Source organism: Mesoplodon bidens (assembly GCF_964165515.1).
Source record: "Mesoplodon bidens genome assembly, chromosome: 18".
NCBI lineage: Eukaryota > Metazoa > Chordata > Mammalia > Artiodactyla > Ziphiidae > Mesoplodon > Mesoplodon bidens.
Window position 1 is genome coordinate 35,548,793 of NC_138175.1, and position 19,529 is coordinate 35,568,321.

General features: G+C 49.8%; 1 protein-coding gene across 1 annotated transcript; it reads left to right on the forward strand.

The window, feature by feature from the left end:
• Positions 1-9,736: 9,736 nt before the first annotated feature.
• On the forward strand, positions 9,737-11,843 carry CBLN1 (cerebellin 1 precursor; the record flags this gene model as incomplete). Its single annotated transcript, XM_081216794.1, has 3 exons — positions 9,737-10,000; positions 10,142-10,261; positions 11,538-11,843. The coding sequence occupies 3 exons, from the start codon at positions 9,737-9,739 to the stop codon at positions 11,733-11,735; spliced, it is 582 nt and encodes a 193-aa protein (XP_081072920.1). The 3' UTR covers positions 11,736-11,843.
• Positions 11,844-19,529: the final 7,686 nt, after the last annotated feature.

The following is a 19,529-nucleotide window of genomic DNA, read 5'->3' on the forward strand; positions in this document are numbered from 1 at the left end:
AGATGCGAGAGACAGGGAAAGCTTTCAATGATGTTTACACAAGCACAATGTCAGGGCCTCCCTTTCCTGTTCCCCAAGAGGGTGGGGAGGAGAGTGTTCCTTTGTGAGGAAAGGCATACAAAAAGTATTCCTGTAGTCATAGGACTGGGAAAATTGAAGCTCTTCCAAAGGGGATATGCACATATACTTCCTGAGCCCAAGAGTGTGCTGTGAGACCAGAAAGGCATTGATATAAAGGAGGGAGGGAAGGAAGGAGTCTAAAGCAGAAACACAGGCTCTGTGTACCCTGTTTTTTTTTTACCTCAAACACAGATATCAAATTCTTCTCTTAGCATGTTTTAAAATGGAATATCTTTAAAACAATATATATTTAAAGGGCACATTAAAATTTATTGTAAAAACTTCACAGATGAAAACCAAGCAAGCCATTCTCCATCGACAAAAATGTGCCAAAAAAAAGGCAACATAATAATTACCTTCAACTTTCACTTACAGGCAGTCAGATTCACAGTCCTCGAATCTGCTTACATTTAAAAATGGCAATGACAACATAAAATTTATAATGTTGATGATTTTCCAATTAAATCTCAAGATAGAAAAAAATTTTGATGTCATAAAAAAAAAAAGATAGCCAACTCCCGAGTCGTGAGATGTTTCAGCAGAAAAAACTGTGGCCTCATAATTGTGTGGTCCAGTGAGGTGAGGATGATTTAGCTTTAATATCAAGGTGTTAAAATTCATAATGAAAAGAATATGGTTGTCACAAAATCAAATCTCTCCTTCAGATAACTTACATAGACGTCAGGAAGTTTTGCCAGTTTTGTTCCCTGATGTATCCCCGGTGCCCACAACAAATACTTGTCACACTGTAGGTGGTCAATACACTTTAGTTGAATGAATAAATAAATACAGAAAGAGGAGTGCATGATATGTTTGTGAAACTGTGCCAACTGTGTGTATACTATTATCGAGGTACATTAAATAGTCTTTGCTTTAAATTTGCAAATGAGGACTTTCAATGGAATATATCTACTGAAATCAAACAAAGACATTCTGGCCTGGACTTTTGTGCAGCAAGAGAAGAGAAAACATTGGCAGAGAGCCAGGGGAGTGGCTGGCCAACCTCAAGATGAGCCTGGAAGAAGCATGGGGCAATGGGGAATGCACCTGGGCTTCTAATTCTAGCACTCTGACCACCTGGGCACCCGAGGAGGCAAGCAGCAGCGCTCATGCATGGACAGCCTGGGCCAGGTGTAGGCTAATCACATGGATGGATTAGCTCATTCCATCCTGAAAACCAGCTTTAAGGTAAACGCTTTCTGTTATTCCTGCTTTGTGGATGAGGGAACTGAAGGCAGAGAGATGACATACCTTATCAAAGGGTTCCTGCCTACGAGGCAGCAGCATGGGATTTGGGCCCTTGCATTCTGACTTTGGAGCCTCTGCACAAGAACCACTGTCTCAGAGGAACTTACCCTCCCTGGGCTTCCGTCTGCAAAATGCAGGCAGTTGACTTGCTAAGAATTAGGGTTCAACATCTAGGGTTCAAGATACTCCAGGTTGAAGATCCAAAATCCTGGTCTTTATTTATCTAAAAAGACCATAGAGGTCTCACTGCATTAATACCCTATCATCTTGATATTGTTGGTGCATTAAATATTGGGACCAATTTCATCATGAGGACAGAAGAGTGTATTCACCAAATTTTATAATATACTGACAAAACCATAGATAAATCTCAATACATCTGTAATCACTTAAAACACTTACAGAATGCAGCATGTTATCACAACAACCAAAAGAAACAGGAATTTAACCAGCCTGTTCTTCTAGACCAGTGAACACTAGAATTGAATAGGTATTTTAGTTGAATTTATCCTAACGTTTGTTGCCATTTGTGGATAGCCTACTGGTCAAATCTTACTTCCTACTGCTTTCTATTTCCTAACTAGCCTTTAATACTGTTTTGGTAAGGACCTCAAACAATGCTAGGCAGTAGGTGTGAAATGGATAGTTAAGTTGAATGGATGACTAAAAGGGTTCCCTCATAAGTACCAATCTATTGAAACATACTTTATTGTGGCTTGCTTTCAAACTGTTGTTTTAAGATCTAAAACATTACCTGTCTTAGAGAATAAGAGTAAGGCTCTTATTTGTTGAGAACATGCACAGATAAAATTTACAAGTTTAAAAAATGGAATAGCAGTAATTATCATGCTCTTCAATAAGAAAAACACATTTTCATATTTTAAAAGGTTTTTATATTTTAAAAACTCACAAAGTAATATTGTATTTTTCTCAAGATATTAATATATCCTTGTATTGCAAGCATAGGATGTATTTTACTTGGAGTATTTGCTATCTTAAAATATGCTTCTTTTGATTTTTTTCACTTTAATATTCTGAAAACAGCACAATTACATTTATCAGCGGTTAATCTGTAAAACTCATGATGAATAGTTTTGTTTGAAATATATAACTTTGGTAACATCATGCACCTAATCTGAATTTGAAATGTATTAGGGTTTAATTCATAGTGATCTTTTCTATGATACAACTAGTGATTAAAGAACTAATGGTTCCACAAGAGGATAAAATATATCAAATCTGTTGGTTCTGAAGGTGAAGCAAGATTTTGTACTAATACAGTCTATCCCTGAGATCCCAGGAGGAAATAGAATTAAACTCAGATAGTTCGAATGGAGGGATTTTAATGAAGGGACAACCTACAGAGGTGTTGGCAGGGTCTGGGGAATCAGCACAAGATGCTGAGAACCCAGATTGGCAAACCTCCCATCCTCAGGCTGAAGATACAGAGGGAGGAAAGAGTATTACTGGAGTGAGAGCTGGAGCCCAGGAAGGGAGGAGGGGTGCTGGGCAGGAGCTACAATCTTGAAAAGGGGAAGCACCGCCAGAGATTTTTCAGGGTCACTGGTCCACACCACCTGCCCTGAAGCAGGGAGAGATCTGGAAGAAATACCCCCAACTTCTCTCTGCCCCTTCTCTCTGACCCCCTGCTTGTGCCTTCCTTCTGTTGGCCAAAACCAGAAGCCAGCTGGAAGGAGTCAGCCTTCAGGGGCAAGAACAGCAAAGAGGAAAGGGAATGGCTCTGGGGCGGGGGGTTGAGGGGGCGTCAGAGCACTAGGAAGCTAATCACGTCACCGCCCCTGAGGCCTGACACAGGGTGGCAGGATGAAATGTGTTTCTCTGATCTCATTTCTCAGAAGTCTACCAGGAAATATCATTTTGGGAAAATAAGTTTTTAAAAATACAAAACCCTCTTTTTTCTTCAACGTTGTTTCCCCTTCAAGTTTTATTTAAACCCTTCCTTTCATTTACCTCCTAGTAACACAGAGGTGTTTGGTTCAACCAGCCCTCCAGTTGGCAGACTTTTTTCTAAGACCTCATTCTGAGAGCTTTCTGAACTGTGGGAAGTCTTTACACAATTGTCAACGAATGCAAGATCCAGTAAATTTCCCTAAGATCCCATTAAAGTTGGTGACAACTTTTCCGCAATCTCAATCCAGCCACCCACAGATGATATCATTCACCATTTCTTTGACAGATGTCAAATGCATTTGAAGTAACACCTGAAATATTTGTTTGAATGTTCTCTCATCTATTAATTTTGCACGTGTGCATAATTTTTGTGAAACTTCTGATTATAGGGCAATTGTAAACAGATACAGAGAATAATCAAAGCTACCATGTAAGAACTTATGTAGCACCACTACTAAGAAGCCTTCTCAGTAGAACCAGAAGGATCTTAAATGGAGGTTCCCAAGAATGCACCCCTGACCACCCTCAAACATAAAGTCTGGGGTGGTGGGTGTGGGGATCAGGTGCGATTCATCTTTTCAGTAGCCAAGGCCCTAAAACAGTGTCTTTCACATTTCATGCACTCAATAAATATTTGCTGAATTGGCCAAACCTTGGTTTGTCCCCATAATCACCACCCCAAAAGCACACAGATAATTACTTCTTGGAAAAATTCCAACTAGTGTTTGATGTCACCTATGTGCTTTCTCTCTCAGGAGCAGCTCTGTAGGATTACATTATTTTATGTTTTTTTATCCTTTCACTTTAATGTCATATACTTGAATAACAGCTTTATACAAAATTCCTACCAGCACAACCACAGCAGATTCAAGGCATCATTTTAAAAATGGTGCCAGCATCTTTCAATTTAGCACTGTCAAGTGGCTAGGAAAATGCATAATTTGGTATTAAGAGCTAAAGATATTTTGAATATATTCTTTATTTTTTTAAGATCAAAGTTTTTTTTAAGAATTAAAATGTTACCATAAACTTGGCCTTCACTGAAAAATAATCATGCATTTCTTTGCATTTAATGAAAGTGTCCAATTACAAAGTTAATTTTGTAACTTTTTTTTTTTTTTTTTTTGCGGTACGCGGGCCTCTCACTGCTGTGGCCTCTCCCGTTGCGGAGCACAGGCTCCGGACGTGCAGGCTCAGCAGCCATGGCTCATGGGCCCAGCCGCTCCGCGGCATGTGGGGTCTTCCTGGACCGGGGCACGAACCCGTGTCCCCTGCATCGGCAGGCGGACTCTCAACCACTGCGCCACCAGGGAAGCCCTGTAACATACTTTTTAAACTTAAACAGCAAAAATATATCCAAAGTGAATCTGAATAGGCAAAAAAAAAAAAAAAGATATATACAGGAAGACCAAGGTTTTGGTGAAAGTTAAAATATAATTTCATACTTTGTACAACTTAGAATTATTCCCAAATTTTATAGTCTTGATCCAAACGTTAATTTGAAATGACCTTGACCATTGAAACCCTAAATTTAACACTCTTCAGAACAAAATAGCCTTTCTCTTCTGCTTCATGGGCAAATGAACTAAATACTAGGGAATGGTACTGCCTGGGCCTTTGAACCAAGGCTAAAAGAGAGGAAATACTATTTGATGTGTATAAACATTAGAGAATCCATTTTGAGTTTATAAAAGGATGAGTTTTTTTCATATTCCATGACAAAATATTCCCCCTTTCCTGAAAATGCTCTCATTCCTACAATAGGGGATTGTTATTTTTTTTCCAGGGTGGAGGTGGAGGGATAAAGATAGCTGTTGTGTTTATTTCTCAAAATGCATTGTGGTGAGAAATTCAGAGTGCAGTGTGGGGAAATAAACCTTGACTTCACCAAAATATAAATCTGCATTTAAGGCAGTAGGTAAAGGATACAACAGCAACAGTACAAGTTCATTACTTGCAATCTTGCAGTTCCTGAAATCTCTATAACACACTACCTTAAAAGCCTCAGACAGGGTTTCCCTGGTGGCGCAGTGGTTGAGAGTCCGCCTGCCGATGCAGGAGACACGGGTTCGTGCCCCGATCCGGGAAGATCCCACAGGCCACGGAGCGGCTGGGCCCGTGAGCCATGGGCAGGAGCCTGTGTTCCGCAACGGGAGAGGCCACAACAGTGAGAGGCCTGCGTACCGCAAAAAAAAAAAAAAAAAAAAAGCCTCAGACAGATGATTTTATAATACTTTACCAACATTTCAACACCTGAAAAGCCTCAGCAAGTTAAAACCTCTAGTTTTAAATTTCAGACATGACATCACTAAATCCTTTTATTTTTAGACTTTCTCAAATTTTCATTTGTTTTCAATAATCAGTGAATAATGATGAATTTTAGGTACCTATCCACAAAGAAAGTAGATTTTCACTTTTTTTAGGAGCCTAAGAAGTGAAAAGGAAAAAAAAAATCAACTCCAACAAAATGTTGCCATAGAAATCTTTTAGAACAGAATGTTAAATTACTTAATTATTTATAATCATCTGGCTCTACCATTCGAAGTGCATTCAGACTTCAAAGCTAACCCTTCGGTAGCATCAATGTTGCCAGTACCTGACTGCATGTTTAGCTGAGATCTTAAAGATCCCATAGGACCAAAACAAACACATATCTATTGTTCTGGCTACTGCATCACTCTTCATCACCATTCTTTTCGGGTGAAATATATTGCGGTTGACCCTTTGAGAGGGACTAAAATAGACATGTGTTGTTTCTGCCTATCCAGCAACCTTCCTCTAATTTTCCTTTGGAGAACTCCCCTACTCCAGATAACGTGGAGCTAACATCAAACCCCTTTCTGGAGGAAGACATCTGAATCCAAGCTTAGTCAGCAGAACGGTCCATTCTCCATGTTCAGAGAGGGGCAAGTGACACTGATGCCCCTGTAAGAACAGCTCTGGGACTTTTGCAGCAAATGTTGAAGAAAAAGTGCTCTCCTTTCCTTGTTCTGAGTTGGCAGTAGCTTCTAAGGGGCTATTGTATAGAAACAACTTGTCCGAAAATGAAGCCAAAACCAGGAAACAGATCCTGATAAACTTGACTGATGGCTCCAACCATACTTTAACTGGCAAGACCTACCTATAGGCTTTTTCATCAATTAAATGAAATCCTTTATACTTAAGCCAGTTTGAATTGGTTTTGTCACTTGCAGCTAAAAGAATCCTGAGTGTAACAATGTGACAACATTAAAAATAAACATGACTGCTTTTGAGGTTTCTAATGAATTTGCCTCCTCATATGCATTACTTTATTTAATCCTCCCAATTCAGGAAAGCACATATCCATTAACATTAAATTCATTATTTTTTAAACGCATACTCTGTGGAAGAGGGACAGGAAATGCCAGGGGAGTAATTATTCTGAAGTATGGTGGCCAGGGAAGTCTCCCTTACATGGGAGAAAAGTGGGGGTTACATATTTCAGGGCACTCGATAGATAACTACCAAATGAAAGAATAAACACTATATAGCAGAGCCAGGAGGTGATCCCTATACAAATTCCCTGACTGATAAAATTAGGAGGTTTTTGCAGTATCCCAGGTCAGAGATGATGAACCCCAAACAGGCAGCCCTACAAGAATGGCTCAAATAGGACGTAAAGATAGAGTCAAGTTAGACGTGGGGATCCCTAGGTGGGTGTAGCTATTGTCACTGGGGTAGGGAAAGAAGGAAGAGACAGAGTCTGGGTGACAAAGGGAAGGAGACAAATTATGGGTCAGTTAAAGATGCCTGCAGGATATATAAACAAAAGACGTCCAGCAGGCCCTTAGAATGACTGGTCTAGGTTGCAGGGAGGCTGCGGCGACTGCCCATACAAGATCCCCATCCCTGGCATACAGATGGCAGTTCGGGCTTGGGCAATGCCTGCCAGAGCCTCCCCAGGAACAGAAGAGGAGGGGGCTGGAGGGGGGTCCCTCCAGGTAACCTCAGTCCTGTTTGTGAGCTCCATGAAAACAGGCTTCCCCACCAGACGGGGTTGGCAACCAGTAAATATCTGTGGAATGTCTGTGTAGAGCCAGGGCACTGAGCGCATGCCGTTGGTTCTACACGGGTATTTCGCCAGGTACCCTCCACCGCTGGAGCTGCCAGCCTCTGCGCCTGTACTGGGTGCAGTCTCATGACTCAGCTCTCCCCTCTTCAATTAGTTCATGCTCTCACATTAAGTGTAATCACAGCTGGCAACGTTTTCTGGGGATGTCTCAAAAAGATCTGAGTTGAAAGAATAGTTTTGTGTCAATTTAATTTAAAGTAAAATTGTTGCCTCTTCCCCGCTCCTTCCCTTTCTCCTGGCGAACTCAGTGACCCCGGCAGGCAGGCGTCCCAACGGAAGCGAGGGTCGGCCATGGGGTACCTCCAGGTGGTTCTTAACAGCTAGCTAAGTCACAAAGACACAAAGGAGGCTGCGAAGCTGAAAGGTGTGGCTGTTGGCGATTCTAAGGCAGGCTCCCGCGTAGGGAAGAGCGTACCCTAGGCGACTGCACACCCCGCCAGCGGCGAGCCCGGAAGCCGAAAGGAGGTGCTGTCAGCCCGCGACCCATGTCTCTCCAGATCCCCGGGCTCGCACCAAGCCGCCGCCGCCGGCCGCACGTCTGCTCCGGCTCGGCAGAGCACTCAGGCTCAAGGTCGCCCGGCGGGGGCCAAAGCTCCAGGTACCCCGGTGGGCAGCATCCCGACCCGCCTCTGCTTGGCGTCCGAAGCCCGCGCTCTTCCTTTGGACTTGACGGAGAGGTCCGCTCGCCCTCCAGCCTCCGCCGGGTTAACCGCCGGCGTGCATCTCCAGGTCTCTTGCCTTCTCGCTCCCAGGCTAGAAGGCGCCTTTCCTCTTACCATCTCAGCTGTTCCTCTCTCTCTGCCACTTACCAAAGCTGTATTTTCACTTTCACGTTTGTGACTACTTGTGTATAAAGTTCTAAGTTAATACGTGAGGCGAAAATTCACTCGCCTTGAAATTTCAAAATCACCCTTGAAAAATCGCCCATAAATCACAAGATTTGGTGTCTATACTCAAGGCAATAATATGCAAGTACACGTGGATAAAACATGCCGCAAAGGTGCATAGTAAATAAAAAAATACGGATGCAAAATATAACTTTTAAGTGCAAAAGATAAAAATGATATCAGGGAAATGAGCCTGCCTGTGACGCCACTGGACTTGTCACTGCCTCCTGTAAGAGGCACGAATACAGGCCTCGTCTGTTTTTGCTCATCACTACATCCTTGGCGCGTGGCCCTGTGCCTGGCACTTCGTAAGTGTTCAAGTGATCTATCTCGAATAAATAAACGAACGAATGAATGAGTGAACGCTAGATCCGACTCCGCGACCCGCAGAGCAGGCACATCGAGAAGCGAGAGAGAGCTGCCGGCCCAGCGCTACGCTCTTAGCCGCGAGGCCGGGATGCTGACAGTGGCCTCCAGGCCCCGCCGCGCCAGCTCCCGGCGGCTGCACGTGCGCCTCCTCCCACTAAGGCCTTGGCGCACGCCCCGCCCCGTCGCGCACGCACGCGCCTTGCAGCCCAACAGCCCGGTCAGCCCGCACGCCACGGCTCACCCGCGCGCCCGCTGCCCCTCGCACCTTTGCCCGCTGGAGGGCGCTCCCCTCCCGCCCCACGCGCCCACACGCGGGCGTCTCTCGGCTCCCTGCGACTCAACTCCGGACCCTGGGCGCGCGCCGCCTCCTACCTGAGGGCCGGCGAGGGAGGTGCGCGGAAGGGCTGAGGGGCTGAACAAGACGGGAGGCGGGAAACGAGAGAGCGAGCGACCGCGGCAGACGGCCCGGGCGCGGGCGCGCGCGCGCTCCCGGCCCTCGCTCTCTCCGTCGACTCCCGGCCAGAGCCCATCCCTGCTGCCGCGCGCCGCCGGCCTCGCCGCGCCTAATAACAACGGCGCCCAGGGTCAGGTGGCCGCGCGCGGACGGCGCCGCCATTGGCTCGGCGGGGAGCGCGGCGCGCCAGGATTGGCCAGGGGGCGGAGCCTCTGCCGGTGCGGGGGCGGGGCTGGAGAGGGAGGTGGCAGGGGCGGGGCCAGGCCGCGGTCCGCGCCTTTGTGCCCGGCGCGCGCTCTCCGCCCGCTCCGGCTGCATCGCCGGCTGCATCAATAATTCAGAGCGGCGGCGGCGGCGGGAGCGGCCGGTGCGGGAAGGAGGCGGCGGAAGCAGCGGGGATCAAGCGGCAGCGGCTATGCATCCAAGTGCGGCTGGGCAGCCGCGGTACCCCTGAGGCCCGGGCAGGGCTCCGGGAGCATCGCGCGGGGGGCACGCTTGCCCAGGAGTGCAACGAAGACCTGAAGTGTCCAGAGCGGCGTCGGTGGAGCTGCGCACGGAGCTGAGGAGGGGGTTTCGGAGCGGGGCTGCGGCGGGGGGGGGCGGCTGGCGCAGGCAGCCCCCGGGGTGGGGGGCGGGGTGGGCGCCGGAGCCGCGATGCTGGGCGTCGTGGAGCTGCTGCTGCTGGGGGCAGCATGGCTGGCGGGCCCGGCCCGCGGGCAGAATGAGACGGAGCCCATCGTGCTGGAGGGCAAGTGCCTGGTGGTTTGCGACTCCAACCCTACGTCCGATCCCACGGGCACAGCTCTGGGCATCTCTGTGCGCTCCGGTAGCGCTAAGGTGGCTTTCTCTGCCATCAGAAGCACCAACCACGAGCCGTCCGAGATGAGTAATCGCACCATGATCATCTACTTTGACCAGGTGAGTGCTCCGGGAAGATTGGATTGGTGGAGGTTAGGGGAGAGTTGGTAGGTAGATGTCTCCGAGGTCTCTGCGGAAACGCAGGGACAAGAGTTCGGGACAGATTCTTGCCTACTCCCCTTCGTTCCCGTCTCGTTATAGGTACTAGTGAACATCGGGAACAACTTTGATTCAGAACGCAGCACTTTCATCGCCCCGCGCAAAGGGATCTACAGTTTTAACTTCCACGTGGTAAAAGTCTACAACAGACAGACCATCCAGGTCAGCTGCCGCCTCAGGGCCAGGCCCCAGCCCCGGTAGGGGGCTACTAGCCGCGGGAGTGAGCGAGCCCTGTGGGCGTGGGAGATGGAAGGGGCAGCTGCATGTGCCCGGGCTGCTTGGAGGGACGGGTAGCAGGGTCTCACGGTTCTGTGGCTTGGACTCTCCCTTGCCTTCTCTATCATTGGTTCTTGGAACCTGTTCCCATCCCCAGGCACAGTTTTCTGCCTCTGCCTTCTGGGACCCTCCAAAGAGGTTCTCCCGCTATGGGACTCCAGGGATTTCCCTTAGAGGTTTCTGTTAGCATCAGGGACAGTTCCCACTTCGGGAAGCTTTCCGCAATCCTCGCCCTCAGCACCACGGACAGTATCCCCGACCCTGTCCCAGCTCTGAAGCCCGCGAGACGCCTGTGCGCTTGCGTTCAGCGCCACGCTCACGGGGGCTCTCCTGGCGTCTTTAAGTGGGGGCCGACTCCGGATTTCTGAACGAGCAGCGCCGAGCCATAGCAGTTTAAGGGTGGAGACAGAAGGGAGGGGCATAGTGCCACTCCCTCCTGGCTCCAGCCTTTCCTTAGCCAGCACTCACCGGCTCTCCAGGTTCCCAAAGGTGTCCAGGATTCCTTTGGGCAGACACAGAAGGCGGAACGCGCGGTTGGGGAGAGGGTGCAGGGCCTTTGGCTTCTGGTGCCACCGCAAGGGCAAAGCCAGGCGGTGGCGGGCGAGGCTGGATCTGGGACGGGAACTGAGCCCGGGGTTTGGGGATGAAGCAGAGTGCAGCTCTGCGCGAGATTTCTCATCAGCCGAAGCCTTGCCTGGCTCCTCCATTGCGTCTCTGCTGTGTCCTGGCAGCCGGGTCCGGGAGGAGCCAGGCGTTTTGTTTGTTTCTATTTGTTTGTGTTCCCGGAAGCGCCGGTTGCCTGAGTTTCTCTTTGAGGCCGGGGGGAGGGCGAGGCTGAAGGTCTCTGGGCGCTTGAGCCACCTACGGGTTCATTAAACTGGATAAAAGAGCGAATCAGGATTCTATTGGCGCGTCCAAGAAATGAAAGTGACTCCTGTTTTGGGGGCAGACCCTTCCTGTCACCCAGATGGGCCGTCTTTCGCCTCATTGGACCCTCAGCAGTAAACTGCAAAGCGCCTTTTCTTTCCGCTCTCCCGCCCCACCCCCGCCCCCTGCTTCCAGGCCTTACGGCTGTTAGCCAAGCGGCGAAGGTTCGCGGCTTTATCGCCGCTTCGGTACCCGCCTAGGTTGCGCCTCTGAAGCGGGCCTGTCTCTTTCTCAGGTGAGCCTCATGTTAAACGGGTGGCCGGTGATTTCAGCCTTCGCTGGTGACCAGGACGTGACCCGGGAAGCCGCCAGCAACGGAGTTCTAATCCAGATGGAGAAAGGCGACCGAGCATACCTCAAGCTGGAGCGGGGAAACTTGATGGGGGGCTGGAAGTACTCGACCTTCTCGGGATTCCTCGTATTTCCCCTCTGACTGGCTCATCGCGGGAATGGAGGCAGGGAGAGGGCGAAGGCAGGAGGGGAAAATGATAAAGAGGCAGAACTTTAGAGGACGAGAAAGCGGCACGACTTGAAACTTCCTACATGTTCCCCAGCTGTATCCGGGTAAAAGGTGCGCACCCGGCGGTCGGACAACTTTGTCCGTTTCCTCTAGGAGAAGTAAGTTCCGCTTATCTCTGCGCACTCCCATTTCCAAAAATAAACTCGCCTCCCCCATTCTAGTGGCAGTAATCAAGAGAGACTCCTTGTCATTGTTTCTTACCTTCATGTTCATGTTCCCTACAATTTATATAAAAGAAACTTTGCATTTCACTGTATAATGTGAAATATCTTCCTCCTCTGAGTCGCCATCTGAATCTTTACAACCGCTGAAATCTAATATGTCCCTCCCCCCTTTTTTATTTTGGAGAGGGGGGAAGGTTTTTTTGTTTGTTTTTGTTTTTTTTGTTTTTTTTGATGGGGAGGTAGTTTTAATTTGGCAAGTATTGCTCGGAAAACACCGCTCAAATTAATTAGCTGAAGATACTTTGTATCCTCGGCTGCTTGTTAGCAGAGAAAGGACTCACCTTAGTGGTGACTGGTTTAAGAAAAAAAAAATATAAATATATATCATTTGTACACAAAGAACTCTTCCCAGTGGAAACTGGCTGTATTTCCGTATTTCTATGTCCTATTCGGAGTGATCGTGAAATCTAAGGCTGCTTGATGTTCTGATGCTTGTTAATGCCCTCGTGTTCTGTGGCTCCACTAAACGCCAGGAGGTTCTTCCGGACGCTTCCTCGTCCTCTGTAACATACCTGTGAATAGCCAAGATTTAATTTTGCTTTAATCCAATAAAGTTGAAGTGGGACTTTTATTTTTCTGAAACGGCTTCCTAAAGTCCGCACCTTCCCCAGTTGCGAGGTCTGGAGGCAGGGGTGCGGAAGGGTGAGATTCAGAGGGGTAGGGGACTTGGGGGGTTGCAACCCAAGAAAGGCCAGGGCAGGAGGGCTTCCTCGCCAAATCGGCCTGCGCTCCTTCCTGCGCAGGCCTAGGGCCAACCCTGCCTTCGCCCCGTGCTCCCTGCTTTGGCGCAAACGTAAGGAATTTGGCTGAAATCTTGCTAGGCCAGGCCTGGCCGCCGGCCTGGAAGCGAAGTTTGGGCTTTTCGCAGTCCAAATGCATCAGGAGTAATCCCAGTTCGAAGAGCCGGAACCTTTCTGCCCTAAGCGTCACGCTTCCCACGCCTCTGCCTCTGGACTGTCCGCTCACAGATCCCGAAGCAGCGTATGTTTTATTTCGCCGCCTCTGAACCCCGAGTCCTCTCTGCCGTATTACCCCGCCCCCGGGACCTGTGATCGCGCTCATCGCAGGACTTTTATTCAAGAGGTTCGTCCAGGAGTTTTGATTGTATCGGAACATAATGTGAAAGCAAAATTGAAATAAACGACTTCGTTTTAAGTCTGGAAGTCTGACCAAGTCGCTTCGGCCGAGGGGAGGTCGGGCGTGGGAAAAGAGGTGGGCAGCCCAGGGGCGGGAGCCGCGGCCTGCATGGGCCCCTCTGGCTCTGTTCCTTTTGGAGGCTTTTTCCTGGCCGGAGATTCAGAGATGAATTTAATTAGCTCCTGGAGGCTGGAGAGAAGGGGGGTGTGAGGGATTAATAATAGCATAATAAGCAACGTTTCTCTGTTTGTTCCCGCGGCTCCTCCGATTTTGAGACTCAACAGGCACGCGGTCTGCGCTGAAACTCAGACCGAGTTATTCCTCTGCTCGCGGTCCAGGGGTCCGCCTCTCTAGCAGGTGCCACCCGCAGCCCCAGCGGCCCCGGATCCTTCGGGGGATAGGTAGGGACTTCGGGAGTGAGGAGGGGACCCGGTGCCCCACAGTTCTCCACCCTAGTCACTTCCCAGGGAAGTGAGGACGAGGAGTCCTAGAGGAATTTTTTTTTAAAAAAACTATTCTTTAAAAAAAAGGAGACACTTAAAAAAAATCCTTTCTCTGCATTCTTCCGGTTGGGAGGTAGAAATCCGGGAGAGCTGGAGCCTTGGGCAGCGGAAGCAGCTCGACCCAGTCGCTCAGCCAGAGCAGAGCCCGCCCGAGGCACACAGATACCGCCCAGGCCAGGGCTCACGGCCGCGGGGCTGCGGTAGCCACCGCCCAAGGGAGCTGAGCCCCAAGCGCGCTTGAAGCTTACTTGGCTGTGAGTGGGTGGTCACCCCTCTTCCTGAAGAGCAGACCACCAGGGTGGATGTCCAAGCTGTGGGACCACCAGGCTGTGCTCCGCTGGGAGACTTCGGCAAGTCCCCTGGCTTGGCCTCAGTTTGCCCATCTGTACAAAGACAGAGAGGAATCTAAACATCTCCAAGAGCCCTCTTGCCCCGAGGTTCCAGCGGTTCTCTGGTCCTCTCTTCCCCCCAGTTCTTTTGCCTGGGTTTAGTGAGTCCTGGCTGCAGCCGAGCTGATCTGGCTCCTGAAGGCTAGGCCTGAGGCTGGGCTGGAGGCCAAAGGGAAGCCTCCAGGAACTCAGGCTCACTTTGAACGCCTGCTCTGGGGCCTGAAAGGTGAACACAGAGGGGGAGCAAAGGGGGCCGGCCCCAAGTGGGACAAGAGTGAGAAGTTATCCCTTGATTCTGCTGTGGCTCCAGCCGGCCCCTTCCTGGGGGAGCTCTTCCTCTCCAAATTCTGACCTTGGCACTGGAGACCCTTCTCAGTCTGGTTCCAACCACTTCTTCCACCTGCTGATGTCTTCTCTCGACCATTTGTTGAACCCATGTCCCACTACTGTCTTCATACCTCTGCACCTGCTGCTGCTTTGCTTCCAGTTGAAGTACCCTTTTTCTTCTTCCCTACTTTTCAAAATCCTATCTTTCTGGGGATCTAAGCAGTTCATCTAAAAGGCTTGTCCTCCGAGAAGTGGTCTTGTCTATACAGCACAGACCCTACCTTCCCGAGGCTCACAATCACCTCCTCACCCTCCCACCGGGCCTTATTTGGAGCTGGCAGGGAAGAGACATTGGCGGCTGGGCCTGTCTCCCCTCTGCACTGGGCTACAGGGGTTAGTGGTGACCCACACCAGCAAGTGCTGGGAAGTGCTAAGCTGCTACTCCTGCCCTAGGGGGCTCTGAGGAAATGTGTGGTTCTCCACCCCTCAAACTGCCCTCCTCCTCAGGCCTGAGCTTCCCATTAGCCTGGATGGGGCTGTGGACAGCTCTCTCTCTAGAGGCCTAGCTGGGGCCTCACCTCCCTCACCTCAGGGGCAAAGGTGATTATTACCTCTGCCAGAGACAGGTGAATGACCTTCATCTGAAAATTGTGCTCCAGCTTCAAGGGTGGTGTGTTGGGGATTCAGAGGGATAGAGAAACAAGGGGTCATTAGCTCAGTAGGGGCTACCTCCCTGCCCCCAACCAGAGGCTAAGAAGGGGGGGTGATTCTAACCTACACCTCACAATGGCTTCCTTTCGTGCTTAGAATCATCTAGGCTTCTAGACCTGGGCCCTGCTTCTTGCTTTTATCTCAAATAAACCTGATCAGAATCAAGCCTGTAGGGGTTCCAGGACCACCCCCTCATTCAACCTCTCCCTCTGCCTGAAAGACTCCTCCGCTGCGCAGGTCACCTTGGTCACTTCCTTCTTTCTTGCCTCCTCCTTCGGGAAGCCTTCCCCACCCAAGACAGGCAGAGTGGTTACAGCTTCCCGGCCTTCTATGGAGTGTGGTCTCTCCTACCACACTGCCTCCTCCCTCACCCAGTTCCCTGAGGGCCGAGATTGAGTTAGGCGTCTGGTGCAGGGCAACTGCGGAGTGGGGACGGGGGCGCTGAAGCTGGGGTGGAGGTAGGGGGGATGTAGTGGTGGTGGTTTCTAGGACCCAACGAGCACAGACCAGACTTCTAGGCTTCGGTTTTCCAGGAAGCCCCCGGAGATTCAGGGTGCCTCCGGGCCAGCGCTGGATCCCCGGCCAGGTGCTGGGGTCACTATGGGCTTTGTTGTCTGCTGAACCCCAGAGCTCGCTCCCTCCTCGCCACGGCTTCCACTGTTAGCAGAGCTGGGAGCGCGCCCTCCAAGCAGCTCCTGGCCCGGGCGGGTGGGCTCCTAAGGAGAACATAATTACCCAGATGGAGCTGGAGCCTCACCTCCCTCCTTAGCTGTTACCCTAACGGGGTAGTGGAGGTGGAGAGAGTGCTGGGCGGAGCGACGGGGCTGGACGTTTCCTCACGTGCAAGGCGGGGTCCTGGGACCCCACGGGCCCGCCAGAGGGTGAAGACCGCGGGCCCTGCGCCTGACCTCTGGCGTGCTGTGCGACCTGAGACTATTTCCCAGCCTGAACCACATTTTCCTCAACTCCCAAATGCAAGGGGTGGGCTAGATGTCTGGGGTTTCCTCCAGGTGATCTAACATTTCTGATCAACCCGTCCGTGAGCCTGTCTTCCCCTCCCCCCACCCTGCCACCCAACACCCAGCTGCATTTGGCCGAGTCCCTGTCATCCCTACTAGCTTTCAAACAAAACAGTGAAATTTCTTACGGAGTCTGGGGAGGTCAGCGGTGCCCTTGAACTGGAAGGTCAAGCTGGGAGGGAATGTGCAGGTACACTCCCTTTGAGCCAATTCAGTGGGAAAGAAAAGCTTTCCCGGGGTGATGACAAAGGTCTCTTGGCCTCTTTGCACAGGGCTCCTCATTGAAAATACATCCACACTCTATCTGAGCCTCAGCTTGCTCATATTTCAAATCGGGACAATAATGCCTTCACAGCAGGGTGGTTGCTAAAAGGCATAAAAAATACTCAGCACTGCCTGACACACAGTAGGTGCTGAATAAATGCTAGCAGCCATGAGGAGCAGTGGACACCGGGGGCATCACACTATCACAGAAGCAAGACTTAAAGGAACATCAAGCAGATAGGAAAACTGACACCGGAGGGGGAAGGGACACAGAACACGTGAATTAGGATCCTGTGTCCTTTGTTTCCCCTGCACATTCATCTCCCCACCCACCTCCAGTTAATCATGAGAACAGGGGAATTTTACCCTGTAAGTGTCTTTCATCTCCATCCCTGTTGCTCATATATTTGCATCAACCACTGTGGATGAATACTCTGTTTGCATGCTTCTCCACTGGTTATGAGCACTATTTACATATCTGTGTCCATTTAGAGGGTGAGCCCTTTGCATCCTGCTCATCTCGCTTGGCCCAGTGCCTTCTGTTGTGTCAGGCACAGAGCAGGGCTCCTGTGATTGTGTCAGGAGTGAAAGCAAACTGTGCCTGGCACAACTGCAGGATATGGACGCAACCAGTGAAACTGCCCTTCAGGGGACCTCTCAGTCCTGCATGCACCCCCATCACTGATAGGAATGCTGATGTGGAAGTGCTTCCAGACCCTGTGCTGTCAGGGAAACCTTCCCAGGCACCTGCACTTATTCTCACCTCTTCCTATTTCACTCTGCACTCAGCCTGTCCCCAGAAAGTCCCAGCTTTGACCCTGGGATAGCAGTGAGCAGGGGCAGCGAGGAAGAGGCCAAGGTTAGATGTATGGGTTGGTGTTTGGATTTGTTGCTAGGTCTTCACACTGGGCAAACATTTTCTGGCAGCAGTGAGGAGACACTGTACAGCTGAAGTCAGGAAGGAGAACTTTATGGTTATAAAGAAAGAACTTCCAGGTGTGTGGCCATAGCCCAGAGCCTAGGGAGGTCTCTGTTCATCTTGCTCAACTCTGAAGAGGTCAGGGAGGAGATGCAGAGGGAGGGAGCAGGGGAAGGAAGCAGGCTCCAACCTGACCTTGAGATCCACCTCATCGGCCAAGTCCCCTCTGAACCCCACCCATAAGGGCCTGGCCCTCTGCTGACCACCTGAATTCTCCCATTCAGGTCACACGCTCACCACAATTCTGTTGGACTCTAAGCTCTGTGGGCATCAGTCCTCATCTGCGGTTTCCCACAAGGCATCCAGAGCCTGGCACAGTGTCAGGGCTGGTAGATGCGCTATAAATGCTCCCTGAATGCATGAGTGAGTGAACACACGAATGGGTGGGCAGAGGGAGGGAGGGATTCCTGGTTGCATGGCGAGTGCCTTTGTCTGGTCCACCAGAATGTGAACTCCATGAAAGTATCTACCTTGTTATTGGCCTTATTTACAGTTACATTCCCAGTGTCTAGCACAGTGCCTGGGATAGAGTCAGCATGAACAGTATTTCCTGAACAAATGAATAAAGAATTACGGTACTTTGGACTGTGGGATTCTGGATTGCAGGCTTGACCTTGTACACTTCTTGAGATCCCCACTATCCCCATGAAAAGCCACATTTATTTATTTGTTTTTTTAAACATCTTTATTGGAGTATAATTGCTTTACAATGGTGTGTCAGTTTCTGCTGTATAACAAAGTGAATCAGTTATACATATACATATGTTCCCATATCTCTTCCCTCTTGCATCTCCCTCCCTCCCACCCTCCCTATCCCACCCCTCTAGGTGGTCACAAAGCACCGAGCTGATTTCCCTGTGCTATGCAGCTGCTTCCCACTAGCTATCTGTTTTACATTTGGTAGTGTATATATGTCCACGCCACTCTCTCACTTCGTCCCAACTTACCCTTCTGCCTCCCTGTGTCCTCAAGTCCATTCTCTATGTCTACATCTTTATTCCTATCCTGCCGCGAGGTTCTTCAGAATCTTTTTTTTTTTTTTAAGATTCCATATATATATGTGTTAGCATACGGTATTTGTTCTTCTCTTTCTGACTTACTTCACTCTGTAGGACAGACTCTAGGTCCATCCACCTCACTACAAATAACTCAATTTTGTTTCTTTTTATGGCTGAGTAATATTCCATTGTGTATATGTGCCACATCTTCTTTATCCATTCCTCTGTTGATGGACACTTAGGTTGCTTCCATGTCCTGGCTATTGTAAATAGAGCTGCAATGAACATGGTGGTACATGACTCTTTTTGAATTATGGTTTTCTCAGGGTATATGCCCAGTAGTGGGATTGCTGGGTCATATGGTAGTCCTATTTTTAGTCTTTTAGGGAACCTCCATACTGTTCTCCATAGTGGCTGTATCAATTGACATTCCTACCAACAGTGCAGGAGGCTTCCCTTTTCTCCACACCCTCTCCAGCATTTACTGCCTGTAGGTTTTTGATGATGGCCGCCACATTTATTTTAGAGTGAAATTGGATTGTACTAGCTATCTGGAGTTGACCTTACAACACAAGTTTTCTTGCATGCTGCTTGCCCCACCCCGCCCCCAACATATGGGCAATTCTTTAGAGGGTAGGGACCATATTTTATTTTCCTTACAGGACAACACCTAATAACATGATTAAGTACTAGTCGATTGGTTGCTTAATCCAGGATCAAGCCATTAGGTCTGTGGCAATGGGTGGGGTTGATGCCCCTGGTGATGGTACCAAGCAGCTGGCGAAGCCCAGCAGGATTTTCCATGGTGCCAGCAGAGAGGCCAGGTGTAAGCAGTAGCTGCGCAGTGCATTGGTCAGTGAGGGAGCTGGTATTTCCCCAGCAGACCCTGGCTTGTGGCTGGGCGTGGGCTCTCTGGGGTTTTGCTCTAGCTAAATGCAGAATGACCTCTGAAATCCCCTCACAGTTTTGGATTCTGCTGCAGACCATGGAGGTGGAGTGGGCTCAGTTGGTTTCCTCTGAAGAACATCAAGGATTCCCCCAAATCCCCCTCCTTCCTCAGACCCAGTGTCCGGCTGGGTGTTCAGCCCAACAGAGAGTTCTCTGGAATGCTCTGCTAGCCAGCAGCAACCTGCTTCCTCAGGTGAGCCTCCAAGAG